Source organism: Podarcis tiliguerta, assembly GCF_965153285.1.
Source record: "Podarcis tiliguerta genome assembly, chromosome: 9".
Classification (NCBI taxonomy): domain Eukaryota; kingdom Metazoa; phylum Chordata; class Lepidosauria; order Squamata; family Lacertidae; genus Podarcis; species Podarcis tiliguerta.
Genome location: NC_139542.1, coordinates 44116061 through 44142506, shown reverse-complemented (window position 1 = coordinate 44142506; position 26446 = coordinate 44116061). Strand labels below are relative to the sequence as shown.

Genomic DNA, 26446 nt, shown 5'->3' with positions numbered 1-26446 from the left:
CTGCATATTCAGCCTTCTGCCTAGCAAACCTTGTTTCCAGAACCAAATCTGCTCTTCACCCATGCCTTCTTAAATCAAAATCATTGACAACATATGAACCATTGGTCCATGTAGCTCAGTACTGTTTCTTATTAATATATCACACAAAAGAAAAAGAAAAATATCACAACTTAATATCACAACATTGTTACAAGGTATCTCTACTTTATACTGTACTTTAAAATGAAGCAGTTAAGTTTCAAATAACACATTACCCCCAGCAAACAATAGCTTATATCTTTATTACATCATTACAATCAATAGCCTACCTTCCACTTCATAATAAAAATACTCCATCAGTACTTTCTATTAACTCCCGTATTACCCAAGATCTATTTAACAAAGTGTTAGAGATTGAATCTGGAACCTCACTGGTTAATTGCTGTGCTAGGACACCACATCAAATCAATAGGGCTCATTTCTTAGTAAACACATATGTGATTCAGTTGTTAATGTTCTATCATCAAACTCTTTTTGAGACATATATGAATGAGTATGGTGTTTTGTGAGTGTACTTCAAATCACCATACTGAAACATTATGTTTGGTACAATTTATGAATTAATGAGATGAAATAATACTGAAGAATGGTAGAAACACTATGCCCTATGCAGCCATTTGAAGACTCAAATAATTAGAACTGTGGGAGAAGAGTTGGGCTGTGCTCACCTCTCACTGCACCTCCATTGATCAGACCACCCCACTCCACATATTGGGAGGAAAAGATCTGAACTGAGCAGTCTGCTTTGCACATGTAAGCCCACGGCTCCCTTCCTTCCTGTAAAGCAAAGCTCTGCTTCTAAGACACAGGAAGCAAGTTGGCCCAGTTGGTTCCTGGATCCTGGATATAGGAGCCCACTCCTAGGAGCCAAGATCCCTTTGGGTCCCCTAATAAAATATTTGAAGGGGCTGTTCCCCCAAAGTTGATGGGCACTGGCATTCAAATGCTGTGTGGTCAATTATGCAGAGCAGGGCTTACCTGGGGTCTGCAATGTTTTATTAAAGTTGGCACCCATATCTCATCCCTTGGTGCCTTTCAATTTGGTAATCTTTCATAATAAGGTGCCCTGCGCAAGGCCAAAATCTGGCACCCCAAACGGATCTTCTCCATTTTGCACCCCACTCAGAGCATGGCACCCTGTGCGGGGGGGGGGGGAACCATCCCCACAACCCGAAATCCTGAGCTGCTTTCAAGTCAAAGCAGTGTCCTGCCTGATGTGGGGTGGGTAGGAATACTGTGCTTGAGTTTTGGCTGCAGTGCTAAATCTTCAATTGCTTTCGTTCAGACGTGCAAGTCCTTGCTTGACGCAGCAGCAGATGATGGGCTGAGATAACCAGAGCAGAACCATTCCTGCCCTGGAGTCAAGTCTTTGCAGTATGGGCCGTATGGGCAATTCCAGGAAGAGATGGTCAGAGATATTATGAAGTATTTCCCAGGTTGGGGGTGGCAGAAAGGTCACCATTCCTGCGAGCCACTCGGATGGGACCAATGGTCCTTTCGCTGCACTTTTATTATTATTTTTAAGTGACTTTTTCTGCTACAGCTGCATACATCCCCCCACCCCACTTTATTATGACCACCTCCTCGGCCTTATTTCGTTCGTAATGAACCGTATCTCTCCCTTTCTTTTTTGACTGAAAGAAAAGGGCGGGCAACAGCCACCGCCAAGCACCGTGAGAGAGAGTGTGAGGGAAGGGAGGTGTGCGCTTCGCCGGCGTTGACTTCCAGCCCTCTCTCCCCGGCCCGGCCCGCGTCAGCTTGCCCGGCTGGTTCACCTCCTTGCCCTGCCTGCGGCGTGGAGGGTGAAGCAGCCAAAAAAGGAGGCGGCGGCGGCGGGTTGAGATTGTCCCCTGAAGGGACTCTGCGGAGGTTGGCGGGAGAGAGAGAGGGTTGCCTGAGGGAAAAGAGTGGGCGGGCGGCTGGGGCTGGATCCAGGCAGGCATGAGGCGGGAGAGAGAGAGGGCTCCTTAGGGGCGGGCGGGAGCGGGGATGTTCCGCGGGGAGGGAGCGGCGGTTGGCGAGGGAGGGAGGGAGCTCCTCAGAAGGGCTGCTCTCTCTCTCCCCCACACAATTCCCCTCAGGGAGACGGGGAGGGAGCGGGGCAGACACGCACCCGGAGCTCCGCCCGCCCAGGGAGGCAGGAGTTCCAGGAAGAGCCAGGGAGGCAGGCGGTCTCCCTCGCTTGCTTGCGCGCCCAGAGACTCCTCGCTCCCCACCTCGGAGGCTTGGCTCCTTCCTCAAGGCGGGGCGGCTTCTCGCGTCAGACCCCTTTCGGGGCGGGGAGGCGGCGAAAAAGAGGAGGAGGAGAAGCGTAGAAAAGAGCTGTGCCGCGTTGCGAGACTGAGAGAGAGAGAGACGGAACGCGGCGGCTTCTCCTCACGGGAACAAAGAGGCGCGAAAGCGAAGGCTGAGGGGGAAGGGGGGGCGGGAAGAAGGCGGGCGGGCTCCTTTGCTTTCTTTCCCTTCTCTCTCTCCAACGGCCACCGCGGAGATGGTGAGTTTAACGGGGGTAGGTGGGTGGGAAGGGGAGGGAGCGCCCCTTGTCCCCGGCGGTGCCGCGCTGCCTTCCCGGGGCCTGGGGGGCCGGGTTAAGACGCTCTCGAGAGACGGAGCCTTCCCTCCCTCCCTCCCTCCGCGCCTCCTCTCTCTTGTGAGGAGAGGGCTGTGTGCGAGTCCGCTGTTTGTCCACCTTTGGTAACGAGACACCGCCGCCAGTTCAATCTCCATAGAGACCGTACTCGCCCTCCAGCGGTCTCCCGGTTATGGTTATGGGAAGCCGGTGCCTTGTGTGTGGTTTTTAATGCATGTTTTCCCAAGACCAGCGAGAGCCTTTACACACTCCCCCCCACCTCTTTTTCCCCCCTTCTTTTTTTTTTTGCGTTTGTGTGTTTGTAGATGGGCTTCTCCGCCTGCCTTGTGTGTCGAGGTGTTGCGTCTCCTATAACGTATCCTATGCACGTACTGGAAGCCATAATGTTTAATTTACAGCTCTCCGGATCTCAAAAGGAAGGCGCTCTGTCTGTCAAGTTCGGCTTGGTTATTATTTCTTTCTGCCTTACAAAATCCTTTTCCTTGTGCGCCTTGGGAACAAGCTGTTTGGGCTTTCTCCTCGTGTCTTTTTAATCTGCCCCTGAAGTGAACTTTTAAGGAAGTCTCACGTTCATAATCAAACCTCCTAGTAGGCGTCTTCTTGATTTCTGTCTGTTTGCTATGCCTTACAATTATCCTATATTAGTAGCTTCCTGCTACTTGCTGTTTACTCAAATCGTCTTAAGCATGCTTATTCCCAAATCTCTACCTATGAAAATGCTTATGTAATAATAAGCCAGTGTAATAGTCATTAATTGATTGTTTCTTAAAAGGGTAGTCTTGCTTATGAGAATAATTTTCTTCTTCATTTTTCACCAGACTGCTGCAAAAACTAAATTATTTAAATACAGTACTTAGTTTGCTCTTCTTGTTGGATTTTTGATAGCTGCTGTAGTTGGATGCATGGCCAATGTATGGCTGACAAATACATGCAGCACTCCATTTGATGTAGTTATTCCCCCTTTTTCCCCCTAAGCAGTTTCAAAGTTTGATGACAATGGGTGTTTTCAAGAACTTGAGATCTTAAAAGATCCTGCTGGCTGTGATCCAAAGAGCTACTTTAGATGCACCCAATGAGACTTTTGATTTTGAATACCAGACACTCAATCATACTGCAGTCTGTTTTTAAAAGTTCCCTAATTTTCAAGAGTGATTTGCTGGGGATGGGGTTCAGTTTGTGAAACACAAGCCTTAGAAACTTAAGGACATGTGAACTAGTTGCACCATTTTCTGGCCCTGTCCTTTGTGTCTTTTTACTGTGACATTTGGATTTTAACATATAATTGTGATCTGATAGTAACATTTATAAAAAATAAAATAAAAAATGGACCCTTTTTGTTTTTGTCTAAACTTTGGTTATCAAGGTATTTACTTCAAAGACATATCTCCTAATTAAGTTAGATTACAACCAGTGCTAAAGTTAAAGCTATGCAGTTTTTAATGTATCTATAGGTTTCTTGTATATATTTGATCTATCAAGGAAAGAAAAATGTGTAGAATGAATGAAGTAGCATGAAAATGTGCAGAGGGTTAAAGAATTATTGCAATAGTGTATACAGTGGACTACACATGTTGTGTAAACAAAGGTACCAAGTTTAGTGATACTCAGATATTGGTTGTTATTACAGTGGTACCTCAGGTTACATACGCTTCAGGTTACAGACTCTGCTAACCCAGAAATAATACCCCGGGATAAGGACTTTGCTGCAGGATGAGAACAGAAATCACGTAGCGGCGCAGCAGCAGTAGGAGGCCCTATTAGCTAAAGTGGTGCTTCAGGTTAAGAACAGTTTCAGGTTAAGAACGGACCTCTGGAACGAATTAAGTATATAACCAGAGGTACCACTGTATTATTGAATTTCACCACTGACAGGCAATAAACAGAGCAATTTATCCCGGTGATCAGTACACTTCAGTTAAGTAGTTCACTAATAAGATTGTCTCTTTAGATAAGGGATGAGGAACCCAGTCTCCAGATACTGTTAGACTCCAGCTACCCTTGCCAATGGTCAGGATGACAGGAGTTGTACCCCAGCAACACCTGGAGGGTTACAGGTTTCCCACTCCTGCTTTAGACTTACTTGTGGAAAGCAATATATTTCATTGTTATAGAAACTACTTTGGTGAGACCAGCTAATATTTAAAAACCAGCCTTCGATTCCTGACCCACGTGTTTCTTAACATATCAAACAAATACTTCTAAGTGATCCTTGTTTAGAGAAATGTTTCATGGTTTTTAATGTTACCGGTTTGTAAGAACACACGCTCGAAGCAAGATTTCTGGTATTGAAACATCCTTCCTCCATTTCCCATTATTATTAATATTTGTTCTTTTTCTTTCTTTGCAAACAATTTCAGAGAGAAGAGTGAAGAGGCATGGATATAACATGAGTTCCCTAACATGTTCAGAAAGGATATGAATTTTGCAAAAGCTTATTCCTTGGTGAACTAGATAAAAGATGGATGAGTCAGCCTTACTGGATTTGTTGGAGTGTCCTGTCTGCTTAGAACGCCTTGATGCTTCTGCAAAAGTATTGCCTTGTCAACATACATTTTGTAAGCGGTGTCTGTTGGGCATTGTGAGCTCCAGAAATGAGCTTCGATGTCCAGAATGCAGGACGTTAGTAGACTGCAGTGTTGATGAACTTCCCAGTAATATTTTGCTGGTTCGACTACTGGATGGCATCAAGCAGAGGCCCCGGAAACCTGGTGGTGTGGTGAGTTGCACAAATTCATTAAGGGTCCAGACTAGCACTGTTGCTAACTGCATTCCAAAAGACCTGCAGAGTTCTCAAAGTAACCAGCAGCAGAGAGTACAAGCACGGAGTCCTCCTGTTAGGGTAAGTGTCCAATATGTAATACATGCAAGAGACACACATACTCATTTTGGTGATAGCTGTTGATTTGCTTTAACAATAAACGATAATTAGGGACCCCAAGGGTCATCCAGTCCAAACCCCTGCAGTGTAGGAATCTCAACATAAGACTCATAGAAATGTGATGAGTCAACAGAAGATCATGCAAATGGCTTAGTTGGAAAACCCAGCCTATTAGTCCATTCCTCACTGTAGCTGAAGAAGATGAAGAGACGGAATTTTTTATACCACTGGAATCTTTCTCCTGCCTATTATCGCTCATGTCTGCCTTCTACCACCAAACAAATGAGAAAGTACTTTGTCCCTTGAGAGTGCTTTTACAGTCTTCTAGAATTATTAAATGTGAATGACTATAATTAATGCTGTTATTAGTGACAGATATGGACTAGAAACCTCTCTGGAAACCTTCCAGCCTTGTAATTTGTGGGTGTGTGTGAGAGAGAGAGGGAGAAAGTGAACAAACTTATTTTTAGGCTATAGTCCTAAACTTGATTTCATCTGTTGAACAGGGTTAAGAATAAGATTGAATTGAAAGTGTAAAATTTGCATACTAATTACATCTGACATCAATTCCTAATACTATACTTTGTTGATTAGTTATGATCAAGATTCTGTAGTTTTTGTCCGATCTTTCTGACTAGTCCAGAAATTGAAGTTGATGGGTTTCTTCCACCTCCCCATTCCTTGTTTATTTGACCTGTGTAGCTGAGACACTTCAGGTGTATCTGCTGAGCAGTGCTAAGGAAAGGCCTCACCATCCTGCAGAAAGGAGAGGTGGGGTGTATGCGCATTGCTCAGAGGAAGCACTGCACTGTCTCTGCTGAGCTGCCTAGTTTCTTCTGAAGGAGGAAAGGGTTGATGGTAGGCTTGCAATTTTGGCTCTACAAAGTTAAAGTTCTCCAGGTGTCTTGACCAAACAGTATGCAAACAACCCCTAGCCTTCCTCCTGATGCCGGAGCTGGGGAGGAGAAGAGATAATTGTGCATCCAACTTCTTCAGTTTCAAAACTGGGAGGAAAGGTAGCTGCTGACCCTCCTTACAAGAGGCTGGTGACACATTTGCAAAAACATTGGAAATTGATTGTGATCAATATGATGTCTTAGAAGCTCCTTTTATGAAGGGTTGTCTACATTTTCCCATTGAAGGCTTTCAAGTTTTCAGTTATTTACAATCTGAGTTATGAGTGTTTGCTGCTTCATGTTCTCTGGTAATAATTTTCTGGATTTAGAGGTTTTCAGAATCTTCCCTAGTGTTGCCAAATGAAGTTGTAAGCATTTTTAAAGGCATCTGTCTTTTCACTTGTTTTCTTGGTACTTATTTATGTTGTTGAATGTGTTAGCTACCAACCTTAGGAGTTGGATTTATTACAATTCAACCTTGAACCTGTAATTGGAAATACAATTTTATAAGATGATTCACCTAATTTTGCTTTAGCCCAGTGGCAGGTCAGATCAGATTTTCTAAAAGTCTTTATTTCTTATCCAGTGATGCTTGCACATAGAGAGCCTCTGGGTATGGTTTGCGTTCGTTGTGCAGTGATTAAGTGCTTCATCAGTTCTGAAGAATGCATTGTATTTAGACAGAGTAATAGTTCAAGTAGTGCAGGGAGAGAACAGAGGCCTTAAGGCATCTAAGCGTTTAAAGTATTTTTCATTTTGTTACTTGACTTTATGATATTCAGAACAAACATGAGAATATCCTATAGCCAAATTACTTGTTGAGATGGACTCCCTATAGATATGCAACCAATTGCTGATAGAGGGGTGTGGTCGTCTATGATCTATAAGTGCAGATACCTTTTATCTATTTCACAATAATAGAATATACCAGACCAAAGCTGGTACTTATGTACTGTTCTGAAATCCCCTTTTCATTGTACTTTTCACTACATTTGATATTTTGTGGGGGGTGGGGGTGGGAATTTGCCTTTTCTAAAAATATGTGAACTTACCAGCCAAGTTCAGAAATTGCGGATAAATCAAGTGGAAGGTTCTTATCTGCTCTCTTTGTTTGAGTCTTTTAAACATATAGACATGTGTGCACACATTTTCAGGCTTGTCTCCACAAGTATGAAGGCTAACATAATTTATCTTTTTTCAAAAGTGAGATTGAATTTTAACAGGCACATTGCTCCCAAGACATCTATGCACACACAGTGTGCTATTTCTTTGAGCCTTATCCTAATCATACATGTGATATGCCAGCACATAGTGTGCTTTCATAACATTTTGTAGGTTTCCTGAAGTTTTAATCCGTTTTTCTAAAATGTTTTTCTGATTTCACTCATTGGCTACAAACAATGACAGGCGGGAGCATCTAGGATGGTTCATTGAATGGAAATTGCTTAGAAGGGTATGTTTTAAGCAATTTCTTTTGTTTTATAACCTTGTTTCTAGGAGGACTAGAGACCTTTTTTTTAAAAAAGGAAACTCAGCGAGCCTGTGGTTCAAGTGAAGGTTTTTGTTAGTTTTTGCAGTTGTCATGGTGCCTGTGGCCACCATGTTGGTGACTCCTGAATTAGGACTGCAAGAAAAAGTAGTAACATATTAACAAATGAACAGATTGAGATTATTTAACAATGTGTCTGTCCTTGGTAGCCAACACACGGTTTCCTAGCCAGCTTCAAGCCGCCAGCTCCCCCCCCCCCAAATAGGTTTCTCATGCAGAACAGAGTGGGGGGTTGCCCCACACTTGACTGGATGGGGGCACAGAAGACACTCTGTCTTCAACTGGCATGGGGTGAAGCTGATCCCTTATCACAGTGTCATGAATTCAACTTTAATAGGGGTAGGACACCTTTTGAAATGGTGGGAGGTTTCTTGCACCTTCCGTGTGCTGTACCACCCAGTATGGCATGAGTGAATCACCCTACTCATCAAGAAGACTAGGAGAAGAAGCAAATAAATATCTTATCTTGCACTAGGCTATAACATCTCTGGTTATTTCTGAATGCTTCTAAAACATGGCACAAAGAGAGAGTGATTCCCTTCCCTAGGGTAGGGCAGACTTGTTCACTTACCTCACACTGGCTCTTAAAAGCACTTAAAGCCATGCTAATTTTTTTTGCTGAGCATGTCCTAGTCTCTTGTGAGATGGGCCAAGTCTTTCTTTGTTCCTCAACTCTTTGTATGTTCAGAAGGGCTGTAGCTCAGCAGAACTCATGGCTTGCATGCAGAAGGTTCCTGATTCAATTCCTGGCATCAGGTAGAACTAGGAAAGGCGCTTGGTTTAAATCTTGTGGGGCCAGTCATTGTAGACAATACTCAGCTAGATGGACCTTTATGTGGCATAAAGGCAGCTCCCTATATTCCTTTGACTATGGGAGGGTCATGATCTGTCTGCTGAAAGCAAGAGACCCTTTCACCCTCAAAGTTCAAGAAAATGATATATTTGTGTTGACAAATGGATACCACTGGGAAGCTATTTCTCGCTCCTGATGATGAGCTGGAAAGCATGTATCTCCCATCCCTACCTGGAGACTGAATCTGGGACCTTCTGCTTACAAAGCAGATGCTCTACCACTGATCTATTACACTTCCACCATAGCTCACTGTCAACCACTTTGACCCTCCAAACACTGGGTGTTAGAATTTCTGTAGTCTTTTTCACTGGGCATAAGATTTCTGAGACTTTGGAAATCAGCTACAGGGAAAACTAGTGACAGCTGCTGTTATGTTGAATTAAATGAATTTAGATGAGCGCTATTGAATCATACAATCTGCTTTATACTCTAAGGAAATACTAAACCATTAAGTGCCCTTTTTAGAAGATGTTGTGACTTCTTTTTATGATTTATTAACGTCTTGTGATAGAATTTGTGGCTTTTCAAATTGTGCTATGTGGCTTTGTGGTAATCTTTTAACTTTGTTGTAATGGGTTCTGTATTTGAATTTTTGTGTATTGGCATCCATAACCACAGAAAAGCCACATAATGCAGAGTAGCTTTGTTTGTTGCTTCTCTCATTAACTGCAGTTACAGATTCAGTCTTGTTGAAATGTTTGACAGCAGTATATAAACCTTAATGATCTTGTTTTGTGGGAGAAAAACTCTGTACTAATTGGATCAATGTATTCAATAATCTACCTAGATTTTTAAAATTGGAATTTTAGCTTTATGTACATATCTTAGCTAGATATATATCTCCCTGGTTCTTGAACCCTCTGTGTGCTCCAGTGCATCCTTGATGCTGCTACAACATCAAGATGTTCTACACTGCCTTTACACAATGTATCATATATAACTGTTCTCAACATCCAATTCTGTGAAGAAGTTTGAGCAGGAGCTTTGTATGATTGTGGAAGGTCCTGCAGATGTCAAGGACCCATGAGTGGACTGATAAGCTTTTTTACCATTTTTTTCTGCCTGAGTCCATTATTTATGTAGTCTAAATACATAGATTTTAGTACAGTGGTACCTCGGGATGTGAACGGGATCCGTTCCGAAGCTCCATTCGGATCCTGAATAGAATGTAAGGCACGTCTGCACGGGTCGTGTTTTGCTGCTTCCGCACAGGCGCGTGGCGTCATTTTGACCGTCTGCGCATGCACGAGCAGCGAAATCCGGACGTAATGCGGAGCGCAACCCGAAAATACTTATCTTGAAGCATATTTATCCTGAGGTATGAATGGATGAGTTTTTTTAAAAGCTGTAATTTTAAAAAGCTGTAAGTTCTGATGAGCTTTTACTTAATATTATCCATCAGAAACCAACTTATGTGCAAGTAAACCTCTGAACTCAGTGGGATTTACTTCAGTGTAAACATGTATAAGATTGTGCAAATAGAATACAATCCTAAAACTAAACCTCTTTTTAAACCTAAAAAAGATGGCAACTTGAAAAGAACTGATACCTTGCTGAAGTATTAGTAATGTTCATTAAAAAAAGCTGTGATTTATTTCTTAACTGGAATGGTTGACTAGAAATACTATAATGGGATTGATTTGAAATAGGTTTTCACTATGTTATCAATAGTTTCTATACTGCAGGCTAAACAGCATTTTCTCAGTGCTGTGGATCGCCCATGAATGACATAATGATCATGAAACCTTCTATTGTAGTTTAGACTTAGAGCTTCAGGGCTTAATTTGAGCTGAGACTGCCAAAAGACTACTTCTTTCTCTTTGTGTAGAGACTCATCTGTGCTCTTTTTGCTTTTCTAAGCCAATGAAGAGATAGGCCACAGGAAACAGAATAATGGCTGTTTGGGGGAGATTAGTACATCAGTCTTTAACATGGTTGACCTGAAAACATATCATACCAATTTTTACAAAATAAAGCCTACAGTCCTAAGAATACTTATCAGAGAATAAACCCTATTGAACTCAGTGGAATTCTTGAGAACACCGGGTTTTGCTATAGGTGTATTTAGAGTCACATCTGTGTGTTTTATACAGCTTTCCAGGGAAGATTAATACAGAGTAAAGTAGCATCTGACCCTGGAATCAGGATGAAACAATAGTTAGACAAGGGAAACAATAGTTACTAATTTATACAGAATCCTAAGTTAGTAACTATTGTTTTCCTTGGGCTTGCAAAAAGCTTGAGTAGTTTACTAGTCAGACAGAAGCAGAAAGGAGGCTATTGTAATCTACTAGGAAATATATGTTGCCATATGCATTACTGGAAATGCAAGTATTCTCTTACTGTATAAAGTAGAGAGAATCTTTTTGTGCGAGTTCTCTAATTCCAAACATGAAAAGTTTTAAGCTGATTGCATCTTGCTGAAGTACTTAGAGTACTGAAACAGTTTCCTGGAGCTTAATATGTTCTTTTCAAGGAAATAAACTTTGTTCTGTCTCTTGGTTTCTTCCAGGTGAGCTCATTCTAGTGAGGATATATATGAGACACTCCCTGCACATTCTGTTTCACATAGTTCCTTAAAGCAAGCTTTTAAATAATACTTGTATAGCAGCAGCAGCTTTTTTAAGGATAGTAGCAAAATTTATATTTTTGTGAAGCATGAATGAGATATACATCTCTTTTGAAGACCTCTTTAAACAGTGAATACTACTTTTAAAAGGATTAGTCACTTACTCGAATAAAAGAAGACTGATAATCTTGCATGAGGTTTTATTAGTAGAGTATTGTACTAAAGTGTTTTTATTTACAGCTGTCTAGTCCTCTCAACTTTTCAAGCAGTTTTAGAAAAACACATTGAAGAAAAGTTGGGTAAAGTGTAGTTGGTTGTATTTGGAAAAGCCAGAGCATGATGGAATAAAAAAAAAAAGTAATCTGTAAAATGCTTGTTTTTAAATTTTTGCTCACGAAATACTATGTTTAGCCCATTTTAATATTGTTGCCCACATCAAGTATGAGATGTTACCAGTAAGGCCAGTTTTTGAATGTGCAGTATTTAATTATGTTACCAACAGGATCAGATATTGCAAGTTAAGTTGAAACCAGATTTGATAATACTGTATTTTAATTGGGACACTCTCTGTAGCAATGCAAGGAAGCGGGTGGCGCTGTGGGTAAAACCTCAGTGCCTAGGACTTGCCGATCGTATGGTCGGCGGTTCGAATCCCCGCGGCGGGGTGAGCTCCCGTCTTTCGGTCCCAGCTCCTGCCTACCTAGCAGTTTGAAAGCACCCCTAAGTGCAAGTAGATAAATAGGTACCGCTTTATAGCGGGAAGGTAAACAGCGTTTCCGTGTGCTGCGCTGGTGCTGGCTCGCCAGAGCAGCTTCGTCACGCTGGCCACGTGACCCGGAAGTGTCTCCGGACAGCGCTGGCCCCCGGCCTCTTAAGTGAGATGGGCGCACAACCCTAGAGTCGGACACGACTGGCCCGTACGGGCAGGGGTACCTTTACCTTTACCTGTAGCAATGCCACAATAGCATTGGCTTCTCTTTGAGTCCATGTCTGAACAGTATAGATTCTATTTATTCTGTATCTTGTCATTACCAGGAAAATGAGATTTAAAATGCATTCAAGTGATGTGCTCCTGCCAAAAAGCATAGCCTGCAAAAACGTTTAGAGAAGACAATAATACGTAAGCAGCATCTTCACCTTATAAGGTCCTGTGGGCAGGGGGCAAGGCAAGTGGAGAAGCTCCTCCCCCCCCCCCCTGTTCATTCTGGTAGTCCCTCACCTATAGCAGTACCTGCTAGGGAGCAGCTCTTCCTCATAAGGATTCCAGGCTGGTGTAAAGCTTGCCCAACATACTCTGCGCTGTGGCCATAATGCATTTGGTAGTCTTTAAGACAAAGCTCCTTTATTTTGTGTAGGAGCATGAGCCTGTTCTAATTTCTTTATAAATTGGCAACAAATCTCTTTGCTCTCCAGAGAATTAGAAGGAAGAGCGTGTCTAATGCATATTTAAATTTAAACAAGTAAAATGAATTGAAAGTAGGTTTCTGGATTTTTATATATTTGTGAGAATACTTTTATTGTATAAGCACTGCACAAATAATTAATATTTACTTAAACCTTTGGAAATTAATGTAACTCCTATAGTGGGAAGTTTAGATAAATGACTTGCTTTGTCTAGCTAGACCAGGCATCCCCAAACTCGGCCCTCCAGCTGTTTTGGGATTACAATTCCCATCATTCCTGACCACTGGTCCTGTTAGCTAGGGATGATGGGAGTTGTAGTCCCAAAACATCTAGAGGGCCAAGTTTGGGAATGGCTGAGCTAGACAGACCATTTCAAAGATCTAGGCTCTATTTGGTCATTCAAGAACTGGGTGTCTTCAGTATTTCTTATCTGCTACGTTTCTAAGTCCATTCAGTCCATTGTTGTCATTACAGTTTTGTTGTTGTTTTTTCTTTATTAAAAAAAAGGACAGTTATGTTATCTGGTTTGAGGAAAGGGGTATTATGAAAATACTGGTGTGGTTCAAAAAAGCAGTAACTTCACTTGCTGATAATTGAATAATCACTCCATACACTTCAATGCTTTTCAGCTAACTCTGGGACCTGCCTGTTCAATAATATGCTACTAAAGACTCATGGCTGGTGCATACTGAGTCTATGATTTTCTGAGATGCTGGGATTTTCTGGGCCTAGTACAATATGTGTATTGGGCCCTCTCTACCATTCACAAAAGAGGTACAAATTTGCATAAAATTTGCTTGTGCCTTGGGTGATATGCAAATTTATATATTCTTTTGCAGATGAAGTAGAAAGTACAAAAACAAATCTCCCAATTAATCACACACAAGTAAGTTGTTTGATAGACAGAATGTTAGGAGGTGAAGCTTTTTCCATAATTGTATTTCTATATTAGAAAATGCTCAAATTTATTTCTCCCTGTCACAGAGCTGCTAAAAGTCAAGATCCCTGATCTTTCTCCAGTCCAACCCTAAACCATTCAAAGAACTCCAAGTTTCATAAGTTGTAAGCCAGTTATATTACTTAAGCTCTTTCATAAATTGATCTTAGACTGGCAATTCTTCATTCAGTGAAAGAGGCATTGTATTTTACATTGCTTCTGCAATCAACAGCCCTCTTTAAAAAAGTAAAAATAAAAATATATACCAAGGAACTGGAATGCAACTGGGCTACACAGGGCTACTTTGTGGAGGTGATGTGACCCAACTTTCTCAAACACAATACTTCCCCACTGCAATATGGATATACTAGTGGTGGCTTTTATTTGCACGTACATTAACAGAACATTAAAAAAAAAAGTTTACATACACATAACAACAATTCCTTGTGCGTTCAAAGCATGTGAGACTGTGCACATGTGCATCACTGCTAACTGTTGTTCAGCTTCTGCATCCCTGTTACTTTCTTTTGACTGCATATCTTCATGCACTGATGACAGAAAATTAAATAGTGACGGCAAAGACGAGAAGGTACATTCAGGACATAATTGATTCATACAGCCAGGCAGATTGTTACAGAATTTTCTTTAAGATACTGTAAAGATTGCTGTTTTAAAGATGTCTCTGTAGACATTTATAGCATTTAACTTAATAAAGTTTTTTTTAAATTCAATGGAGGAAATAGCTCTATAGCAAGTCTTTAGCTTTATCTGCTGTCCATTCCTTAACTTGTAACTGTCTGGAAAATGAAATCAGACTTTAGTAGGAAAAAAAATATATAAATTAACCATAACTTCAAGCTGCACAGGCAAAGAAATCCATTGTCTGTATACCCTTTTTTGTGTGCATTGTATGTAATTCAATAATTTACCAAACCATTTGTGTGCCAATAAAATTGCCATTAAGAGCTAACTTAAATTCTCTTTTGTTGGATATGAAAAGATTTTTTTACAGAGCCTCTTATAGTTTTTCAGAAATATTAGAGTCATGAATGAGCAGGTTGTTAAATTAAATATTCCCTTTACGTGATAGTTTTAATTGTTTAATTTGGATTATGATGAAGCCTAATAGATTTTGCTTGCAGGTGGAACAGCAACATTTGGGCTAATTAAGAAACATTTTTTACCATATTGACTATCACACATTATCTTTTCATTACAAAATTTTGCATTCTGGCATCTCCCAAGGCAGCAGGTTTTCTCCAAAGTCTAAAACCCTAAGGGAGCTGCCTTAACCAACAGCTTTAGTTGTTATAGACTACATACGAGTTTATATTTAAAACAGCTTAATCAAAAAGCTCTGTGATACATAATAAAACTCAATAAAATATATAACATTTGCAAAACTATTAAAACAAGTATACATTAAAATATTTAGCCTTAAAACACAGATAAAATTAGTAAAACTTTTAAAACAAGTATAAGTATCTAGTAATTGGTCAGGGGTTATATTCTCTAGGTTTGGCTTTTCTCCCTTCCATTAGTAGACAGAAATTGTTGGATGCCATGTCTTGTGTATATATAGAATATAGAATTGGTTCTGTACATGTGGTACCTTAAGAAACACCTGTAAGTGCTGTTTAGAAGTTTTCACAAGTGTATTAGCAAAATACAGAGTAGTTTTCCTAGTTGGGTAAGTCAAATACTGACTAGTTGGTATTCTTGCCCCACCCTGCAGATACTGCAGGCCGCAGTGTATGACATCTAACACTAGTACATATTTGTCCTTGATTGTCTTGCCAGAAGAAGATGAAACCTCATTTGCTTGTACAGTGATACCCACTTCCTGAAAAGTAGAAAAATGCAGCAGGAAAAAATAAGGCAATAATTAGTTGAATTGTGTTTCAAAAGGATGAATGGCATTCCAAAAGGAAACAAAGTAGGTGGAGGTGCAAAGGTCATTTCAACTCTGGACAGTAGCAGTTATTGTCTGTAGAATAGTAAAGGCCAGTGAGAAAAAAATTGCTTGTATTCTGAAAAAAGAAAAAAGGTACTTTCTTGTCACTTAATAAATTTCCCTTAAAAGACAACAAAAACTACTCAAGTCACTTCTAAATTTAAAAAGGGAATGCATACAATTTCTATCTTTAAAGCCATGTAATGGGTGGTTTTGAAATGTAAACCAAGCTTTTATATCAAGTGATCAGAAGAAGCTATAATTTGTTGCATATTTCATCTTTATAACTAATGGCAGCTCAGTTACATTTGCCAATGGAGACTTGATTTCCCATTCACTGATCTTTCAAATGTTAATGTGCAGGCAGTATGTAATATTTGTTTTCAGTACCAGAACTCAACTGAGCTCAGAATCCTTCCACAACGTGCCCTCTCAGGTTATTACATTATAATTGAGATGTGTGCATGTCATTTTGCAGGAAGTTAGAAGTTCTTGCTAATCACAAATGGGAGTCAGAAATCTTTGCTGAATCTACTTAGAGAGATCTTTCAGTAGATCCTGATCTACTTCTTCTCACCTCTGATTTAAAGCTTTCTCATAGCAGCATATCTCACTGCATACCCAGAAGAATTTAGATCAGAGCTGGAGCACACAACCCGTAAGTCACATGTGGCCCACACAACCTCTTTTTGGTAGCCCTCAGCGACATTCAAGAAAAAAATCATATTAAAGCCTTAAATATTTATTCTTTGTGTCATGTGTTGTTAATGAAATCACATACATCTGTTTGTGTATTAAATTTGTTTAAAAATTAAATATATTAGGTCTATTTATTCTGTATTTAATTTTATATATATATATAAAACAACTATAGGGACACGGGTGGTGATGTGGTCTAAACCACAGAGCCCAGGGCTTGCCTATCAAAGGGTTGGTGGTTCGAATCCCCCCAACGGGGTGAGCGCTCATTGTTCGGTCCCAGCTCCTACCCACCTAGCAGTTTGAAAGCACGTCAAAATGCAAGTAGATAAATAGGTACTGCTCTGGTGGGAAGGTAAATGGCGTTTCCGTGCGCTGCTCTGGTTCGCCAGAAGCAGCTTAGTCATGCTGGCCACATGACCTGGAAGCTGTCTGCAGACAAACGCTGGCTCCTTTGGCCTATAGAGCAAGATGAGCACCGCAACCCCAGAGTCGTCCGCGACTGGACCTAACAGTCAGGGGTCCCTTTACCTTTACAATTAACTATGTTGTGTATATTAAATAATACTGAATATATTACAAGCACTTCAATTTACGATACAGAAATTTAATTCAATGTGTGGCCCATGGATTCTGTGTCGAAGTACTCTTGCCGCCCACTTGGTATGAAAATTGGACCGTCCATCTCTGCATATAGCAGTTCCTCTACCAGATCACTTTTTAGACTTGAAGAGCTTTAAAAAAAGTGTGTAGACTCTGATGAAGGTGACAAATGTTTTTCAGGTATGCACAAAACCATTGTGTGCACCACTTGTTTTACTGTGGCTAATACAGACATAGGCAAACTCGGCCCCCCAGATGTTTTGGGACTCCTATCATCCCTAGCTAACAGGACCAGTGGTCAGGGATGATGGGAATTGTAGTCTCAAAGCATCTGGAGGGCTGGGTTTGCCTATGCCTGGGCTAATATAATTAAAGTTGCACAACTTATTGAGAGTATTCTATAAGATTGAGAGAAAGGCAGTAGAATCTCCCCAAACTCAGCCTGAGCCTCAGAGATGCTCAACATAACAAGGATGAACATCAACCAACTTCGGTGAATTTTTATTTGAGTGTTGTGCTGCTGCTGTTTAGTTTTTTAGGGTATTATTATTGTAATATTCCTGTAACCTTGTAACTTTTTATTGGCTGTAGGTTTTAGTGTTATAAGGTGCCTTAGATATTTTTTAAAAGCCAAAGCATGCTGAAAATATTCTTTTTCTGCCAGCAATATATATTTCTTTCATTGAACTTTAATGTTTTCTTCCTAAAGCTATGATAAATTGACAAGTTCATATTCTGTTTGTTTCAACATCTGGATGCCACATTGTATCCACTTTTTGCCAGCAACACTCACAAACATATGGAGGAAACTAGTAACTTCACAATGGTAAAAGAGGCTATGGAACTTCTGGCTGCCTTTTCCTTTGCATCATTTACAGGGGAAATTTAATTAGCTCTTAAACTTTTAGATTTTTTTTGTTTACAGTTTGACTGAATAACACAACTCCTCTTGGGAATAGCAAAGTTTATGAATTAACAAAAACATCAAGGAAAATGCAAAACAAGGTTTGCTTGAATACATGCATAAAATAATTTGGTAACAAATATATACCAGTCCTTTAAAATGAAGCCCTATGCATATATCTGAGTAAAGTGATACTTACTCTTGGGTAAATGTGTATAGGATTGCAGTAAAATACTTATGAAGAGAATCTGGGTTATTTTTTATTTCAAAAGAAAAAAAGCAAAGGTAGTTGTTTGTGTCCGTAAGAAAAAACCCCCCTCCATAATCCACAGTTGGGTGATATGCTTGTTTGGACCAACCAAAATGTTACAAAATAATTCAATTTGGAACTCTTAATCATGCAGGAAAAACAAGAGTATTAGGTTTAATGTTGTAGCTATGATGTCGTCTTGCAGCTTTAATTGAGTTGAGAGCTTAACCATAGACAATGTTTCCCAAATCTGGAACATTATACCAATTACTAGATTGAGGTAGGTAACAATGTTGGTCTGATGCAGTCGAAATAAATTAAAAAATAACAAAAATTGTCCAGTAGCACCTTAGAGACTTAGTTGGTCTCTAAGGTGCTACTGGACTATTATTTTTTATTTTATTATACAGTTTGTTCTTTTGTCCAAAAGCCAAACAAACTTCATTCTGAATATATAATATCCAGGAACAAAGCTGGATACAATGTTGTAGCTTACATGCTCTTAATTCTCCTTTTGCTTTGATCTTAGAATTGTCATTCCAATAGGGGAAGTTAATTACCCATTCTTTTCATTGCTTTCTTCTGTTCAGCCTTTCTCTATTGTGCTTGTGAGGGCCTTACCTTTGACTTGCACAAATATTTTCCTACGTAAATATGCTGCATTCATAGTGAACTTTTAGTGGGATTATTTCATATGTATGTTCCTATATGGCTTCCAGTATCTAGGAAAGTTTCCTTTCAATTTTGATACTGATTCATTGTGTTAAAAACTAGTCATGGTCAAACCTGCTAATCTATGAATTCCTGAGCATCAAATGTAGTTTGAGAGTGATTTTAAATTTTAATAAAATCTTGTCAAGCTATTGCTACACATGTCCCACATTGGCCTTGACACTATAAACTCTTATCCTAGCAAGTATAAAGTATGACTTCCTATTAGGCATTTCACTCTTTTATGTGGTTCCAGCAATGCTTCAAGGTCATTCGCGGAAATATAATTTCCATTGCTCCTAAAGAGCAAGGGATAAAAATGCAAGTTAAGATTGCTGGCTGGTATTTATAGTCCTAAACAATATAGTCTCCAGTTTAACACCATGGAATAAAAATGATAAAATCGAACTGAAAGAGGGCTAAGAGCTTATAAATTGCAGCTTTGTATTCAGGACAAAGTCTTTTTTGGCTACTCGATAAATTTGCCTGCTCTTCAGTGGAGAGTGGGGATATCTTGTTTCATTTTTTAAAAAATAATTTTTATTAAAGATTTTCATGGTTCACAAAAAATGTGCATTGTCTTTTTTCAGGCCGTATAGTCCTTTTTTACATTTGATGTGAAACATTATACAGAATAAGGTGGGGGCGGAAGAAGAGTGGAAGAGAGAAGGGGGAGAGGAGATTGGGGTGGTAATATTTAGTATGTTTGTGATGAGTTATGCCAGTGTCACTTGAGTAGGTTCTCTATTCATTCATTTTATATGTATATGTACACACACACACACACACACACACATATACATGTATGTATGTATGTATGCATGCATATGCATATGCATACACACAAACATACATTTTAGTGAGAGAAGTTGGGGTGCTCAGGGCGTGGTTGGTTATCTTTAGTTGGCTGCAGTGAGGTTTGTTCATGGGGGGGGGGTTGTTGGGTAAGTTCAGCCCATATTGATTCAAATGCTGTTGGTAGGTTCTTGTTGGGCTGTGTGATAAAGGGGAGCCATACTTGAGTGAAGGTGTCTTCTTCTATTTGTCCCTGTGTCAGTTTCAGTCTATTGGTTAATTTTTGTAATAAGTCCGTTTTCCATATAGTTTGATACCATTGATCCGTGTTTACTTCTGACAGGTCTCTCCAGTGTCTGGCTATGATGTTTCTGGCTGCTGAGAGTAGGTGGGTTTTGAGCTCTTTATAGTGTGTGTGGGCATTATTATCTTGGAAGCTGTTTAATAGGGCCAATGGATTTATTCTGCTACCATATCTACTCAAATCTAATGATGGTTGATTTTTCAAAACTTTGAAAGGAAAAAAAAAGTATCTAATGCACCATCAAATGTAGTGCACACCCTACTTTTCGTGACATAATTTGGCCAAAAAATGTGCATATTACATTTGAGTAAATACAATAGGTGGATACCATCCAGAGACATTGTTTGCTTTTAAAATATAAAAAGTTCTAGGTTTCAGCAGATGAGCATTGTGCACTTTTTGTTGTTGGTTTTAAGCCAGATATTTCCATCTGTTCTTTTTAGCAGGACAAACTAAGGATGCTTTCTAAGTTTTTGCTGATAAAAACTGTAAAAGTTGGGCTAGCGGATATAGTATGATATAGTATGAAACATAATATTTGTGTTTTTTAAAAAAGCACAAGGGATAGATTTTTCCAAACTGTATTTTACCATACTGTATAAGGCTACATTGCTGTTTAGTCGTTTAGTCATGTCCGACTCTTCATGACCCCATGGACCAGAGCATGCCAGGCACTCCTGTCTTCCACTGCCTCCCGCAGTTTGGTCAGACTCATGTTTGTAGCTTCGAGAACACTGTCCAACCATCTCGTCCTCTGTCGTCCCCTTCTCCTTGTGCCCTCAATCTTTTCCAACATCAGGGTCTTTTTCAGGGAGTCTTCTCTTCTCATGAGGTGGCCAAAGTATTGGAGCCTCAGCTTCACGATCTGTCCTTCCAGTGAGCACTCAGGGCTAATTTCCTTAAGAATGGATGTGTTTGATCTTCTTGCAGTCCATGGGACTCTCAAGAGTCTCCTCCAGCACCATAATTCAAAAGCATCAATTCTTCGGCGATCAACCTTCTTGATGGTCCAGCTCTCACTTCCATACATCACTACTGGGTAAACCATGGCTTTAACTATACGGACCTTTGTTGGTAAGGTGATGTCTCTGCTTTTTAAGATGCTGTCTAGGTTTGCCATCGCCTTTCTCCCAAGGAGCAGGTGTCTTTTAATTTCGTGACTGCTGTCACCATCTGCAGTGATCATGGAGCCCAAGAAAGTAAAATCTCTCACTGCCTCCATTTCTTCCCCTTCTATTTGCCAGGAGTTGATGGGATCTTAGTTTTTTTTTGATGTTGAGCTTCAGACCATATTTTGCGCTCTCCTCTTTCACCCTCATTAAAAGGTTCTTTAATTCCTCCTCACTTTCTGCCATCAAGGTTGTGTCATCTGCATATCTGATGTTGTTGATATTTCTTCCAGCGATCTTAATTCCAGCTAGGGATTCATCCAGCCCAGCCTTTCGCATGATGAATTCTGCATATAAGTTAAAGTTAAGGCTACATAGTACTTTGATTTTCAGTAGCTCTCAAAATAAGTGACATAGCAATTCATTATATTTTTCTTAAATATTTATTTATTATTTTTTTATTAGAGGTGGGTGCAACCCTCTGCTTCCATATAGAAAAAAAGGTTTGAAGGATTGGGAATTCCCATGCTGGTCTCCCAAACATTTTGAATCTATGTTTTGGATGTCTTCAGCTCTGCTAGGTAGAGAACTTACCATGCATTTACCACAGTGTTCTATTATGTAGTTGGTTGTGGTGGACATAAGCCCAAACTCCTTGTGCCAGCATGACATGATAACACATTGTCATAACAGATTTGTGTGTTTACCGCTGCATTGGTTAGCCACAGTTGTTAAAATATATTGTGTGTGATAATTTTACATTTTGGTAAATCTACTCATAACGAAAACACCTCTAACCTATGCTCTGCATAAGGCACAAGCATTATTTCTATTTTCTGCCGTGATTATTCATCCTTTTGTGCTCTATTTAATAATAGACAAGTTAATATTTTAGTTAAAAATAGTTGCTTTAAGAGGCCAACCAGGTGTTTTCAAGAATAATTTCACAACCAATCTTTAAAGAGAGCTTTATTTCGGGGACTGTGTTCCATGCAGCATGGAAATTCAAATAAAAGCAAATAATGAATGCAGCTTTCCAGCTGCAGTATGCATGTGGATTATTACATGTGCATATAAGGAAGGGGTAGTTCAAATTAGCACACTTTCTGGTTCTGTAAAAGTACTATAAAATGAAAGGCCATTGTAATTGTATTTTATTCACTGTATTGGTGAAAACTAATTGGTAGCTGTTTTTCCTACACCTAATCCTACTGACCTTTTTAATATTTTGGAAGATCAGAGCTATAGGCCATAATCCCTAGCATGCATTAGAAGTAAGCCACATAGGTTGGGAAATGGAACTTTATTTTGGCCAAAAGAAAGTGGTGTGGAAGGGGTTTCTGTCTATTGAGTCATATTTTGGAGAGTTATGGCTGAGGGATATGCCATGCTGGGTTTTGGGCTCATCCTGCATTTCTGCCATGTATACGATCTGTGGCCTTGTGCAAGTCTTCACCTAGTGTGCCCTAGTGTGAGGGCAACAGAGCCAGATTGTTTTCAGCATCTGATATTCAGAAGTATGCAGTCTCTGTCCATTTAGATCCTGGATCACATGGAGGGGCTTGGTTAAATGGAGCAGTTAGGGGCAGCTTTGCATGGGTGGAATTGAAGAAATTTGTGATGAGAGGGGAGGACTTGCAGTACCCACACTTTGAAAGTACCAGCCCCCATTAAGTACCAGCACATGTCAAATAACTGAATTTCTAAATAATTTAAAATGCTTTATAGATTACACATCAAATATATGAATCTGCCTTTATACTGGCTCAGACCATTGGTCCATCTAGCCAAGCACAATAAACGGGCATTTTAATGAGCTCTCTGCTTTACCATGCAGAGTGAGGAGCCAAGATCTAAAAAGTGCAGAAAAAAGCATAGAAAAGGAGCATAAAAGATGTGGGGTGGTAAATTTACTAAAGTTTTGAGATGCTGAATGACAAGCTGTAGAGTAATCACATTTTTACATAAAATACATAAACAGAAATACTATCTGCAATTGCTTCTCCTTGAAGCAATAAAATGAGATGTGGAATAACAACAGATAATTTCACTGAAAACCTGAAGTGTGGTGTTATGCACACATGCTATAGATATTAAAATTATTAGAGGCACTTTTGGTAGCAAGGGTGATGTGCACAGTAAGAGTTTAAAGAACATCAAAGGAAAGTGGAGAACATACAGCTGCTATAAGCACTGAAGTACTGGTTTCCTTTTTCCCCCACCCCAGACCTCTTGGTCTTGGTGGAACTCTTAAGTGGTAGACTGATCTGGGGATAAATGGTTGGTGATAGTTTGTGGCTTTTTCAGCAAAAGAGCTGCCTTGGAATTTACTTCAAAAATAAAACTCATTCAAAGCAGTCATGTTTACATAGATCTGTACACATAGTTTGGATAATATTGTCATGTATTAAACTGCTTTTCCTTAGAAATAACTCATGGGGTAAAACTATAGCTACACATTGGTGCATCCCTCTCACTGCTCTACAATACCTTTAGCCATCCTTTCATGGCTAGTCAAATGAAATAGAAACAGAATGAAATGTAAACACTAACTCAGCAAATATTCAAGGACCTGTAAAGTAACCAAAAGCTGCTGAGCATGGGGAGGGGGGGAGGTGTCAAGGATTTAGGAAGCTGGTTCAAAAGGCCAAAGATCCCCAGCTGTGATCTTGCTCTCACCCAGAGAATCTGAGAACCATGTGAAGACAGTGTCCTGGTGGCCTCTGAATATATTGCACCCAAAAGAATAATCCAAACCAATTGCTCTGGTTTTAGCTTACATGTACTGGAATGAAGAAGTATTTCCTTTATTTCACTTCTGTATAATTTAACCATTTCTTCTTGTTATTTGTGGCTGGGGTAGAGCTTAGTTCTACTGAAAATTACACTGTAGAATCAATTGTATTTAATGCATGTCACTATTAAAGATTACTGCATTCATATTAACTATACTTTAACTGGAATTGTAAAGGGGGGGGGGTACAGTAACCATCTATTCAAATGTTTGATTATAGTTGCTTTGCATGATTGATTTGTTCTAATACTATTACAGTCAGCCATTAATAAGGTAAATCAGTGTAGTGCAGTCACTGAATCAGGGTTTCAGCACTATCAGAACTGTAATCAAATTTGTATTTATGTTCTCATATTAAACATGATTTGTGAGACTTGTAACTTAGTAAGAGATTTTTCATCATTGACAGGCAGGGTGTGTATGGAGGAAGGACTCTTCCTGCAGATATTTTGTCACTAAAGGGTTGAGCTCAGTGTCAGAAGTGGGCCCCGAGACCTGGCATGAGGCTTGGTGCAATTGCTCCAACTGCACCTTTATCATCCAGACCTGTAACAATGGGTGTTTTCGTTTTACCACCTGCTGTTGATGGAATTGCATTCTTCCATACAAAAACAACAGCCCTGCACAAACAATGACTACTAGCCACGATGGCTACTTTCTACCTCCACTGTTGGAAGATGTATGCTTCTGCATGCTAGTTGCTGGGAACTGCAGGTGGGGAGGGTGCTGTTCAGCTCAGGTCCTGTTTTCTGACTTCCATAGGCATCTGGTTGGCCATTGTGAGAACAGGATGTTGCACTGCATGGGCCAGTGGCTTGATCCAGCATTTAAACATGCAATATGAAGTGATGCAGTTAGTATGAAAGTACTGCTTCAGTGAGAACTATGCAGGAGTTATCACAGCAAGAGCTGGAAGAATGGGATGAAATATCAAAGTGTGAGTGAGTGAGTGAGTGAGTGAGAGAGACTATACAATAGGTAATAATTCACACAGTCCTTTCAGTCTTTTCTTGCTGTTTTATCTCAACAATAACACTGGAATGTTGTATTGAAAAACAGTTTGCAAGCAATTTGTTTTTTGGAGATGTATTATTTGGAGAGAGAATCTCATTTTTTCTAGTCACGGAGCACAAAACAAGTCTGCAGTCCTTTTTTTCTAGAACACTTTTATTGTAGACAAATTGTGGTTTGCAGAAAGCCATATGAATGAGAGATGGATAAAAGTCATGTCTGCAGAGAATGCAAAAAGAGTGTTCCTGGAAATTTGAGATAGTCTTTAAATTTTGATTAGAGTAGTGTGATACAGGGGAAATTGTGGTTTGCAGAAAATTATCCTTGTCTCCCAGTTCCTACATAACACGTGCTCAGTTTCCCAGACTCTCTGTAGAAGGGGAATCTCATCATTGTGAAGAGACAGGAATCATACAAGGGCATGGAGGGAATTTTACTGGCAAATTTAAAAAATGGCTTCATCCTTATTTGTATTATACTGACATGACTTTCACAGGACATCATGAATTCTAGTTAGAGATTTTCAGAGTTCGCAGGAAAAAGTAGGAATATTCCATGGCTATGATCCTGACTTTGTTCTCAATGGCAGGAGTGCCCACTGAACAGAAGTCTACTCTTGTGACACTCTCGGCAGTGAAAAGGGGCTGGGAAAGGCAACTGTGGGTGATTTTCCACTGCAGCCGCTTATGATGCCAAAAATGTTTTTAAAGGGCTTGGGGACTCTCTGAAGCAGCATGAAAGGTGGCTCAAGAGGAAGGAAGAATTGGCAAAACACAGACTTGCCACTTTTTTCTGGTGTGATCGTTGCCTGGATCATAGTCTCATTTATGAATGGCAGCAACTATTTTTTTTTTTAAAGAACTTAGTTAGCATCCTGGGCAATTTCATTTATTATCCTTCCTTATACTATCATTTTTAAAAATCATTTTTAAATTTCTAGTTCAACAACACATACACAGCCTTAGTTTAAAACTTAAAAGCTATTCAGATGACTGATATGCGAATGAAAGTCATATGAAAAGTTTGGTTGGATGGCTTATTTTCTAATGCAATGGCTTGTTTTGCGTGTACACTTCTTTTACATTCTGTGACTATGAAATGTGATTTCCCTCCCTCTGTAGGGTGTACCTCAGTTACCTTGTGCCAAAGCATTATATAACTATGAGGGGAAAGAGCCTGGAGATCTTAAATTCAGCAAAGGAGACATTATCATATTACGTCGGCAAGTTGATGAAAATTGGTATCATGGAGAAGTTAATGGTGTCCATGGATTTTTCCCGACCAATTTTGTCCAGATTATTAAACCTTTACCTCAACCTCCACCTCAGTGCAAAGCACTTTATGACTTTGAAGTTAAAGACAAGGAAGCAGACAAGGATTGTTTACCCTTCTCAAAGGTAAAACATAATTTTTTTAAAAATGCTTTTTAAAAAAATGTTTTGAAAAATACATTGAATTTTGCATACCTAGTGTCACGTTTGTATATTGCACTTTATAACACATTTAAAATGTTTTAGTTGCAGCTGTGTAGCTGAGTCCTTAGTGACAGACATATATGAGCACCCAGAGTTTATACTTACTATTTTTCTAATTCTTT

At 39.7% G+C, this 26446-nt stretch overlaps 1 protein-coding gene across 3 annotated transcripts in view; it reads left to right on the top strand.

Moving 5' to 3' along the window:
- The first annotated feature begins 1477 nt into the window (after nucleotides 1–1477).
- Nucleotides 1478–26446, top strand: part of SH3RF1 (SH3 domain containing ring finger 1) — a 44202-nt gene continuing 19233 nt past the window's right edge. Inside the window, exons 1-3 of one of the 3 annotated variants that reach the window (XM_083457257.1) lie at nucleotides 1478–2533; nucleotides 4987–5345; nucleotides 25971–26246. In XM_083457257.1, coding sequence (XP_083313383.1) covers nucleotides 5088–5345; nucleotides 25971–26246 — 534 coding nt within the window. In that variant the 5' untranslated portion in view covers nucleotides 1478–2533; nucleotides 4987–5087. The other 2 variants (XM_083457255.1, XM_083457256.1) reach the window with 2 other exon arrangements.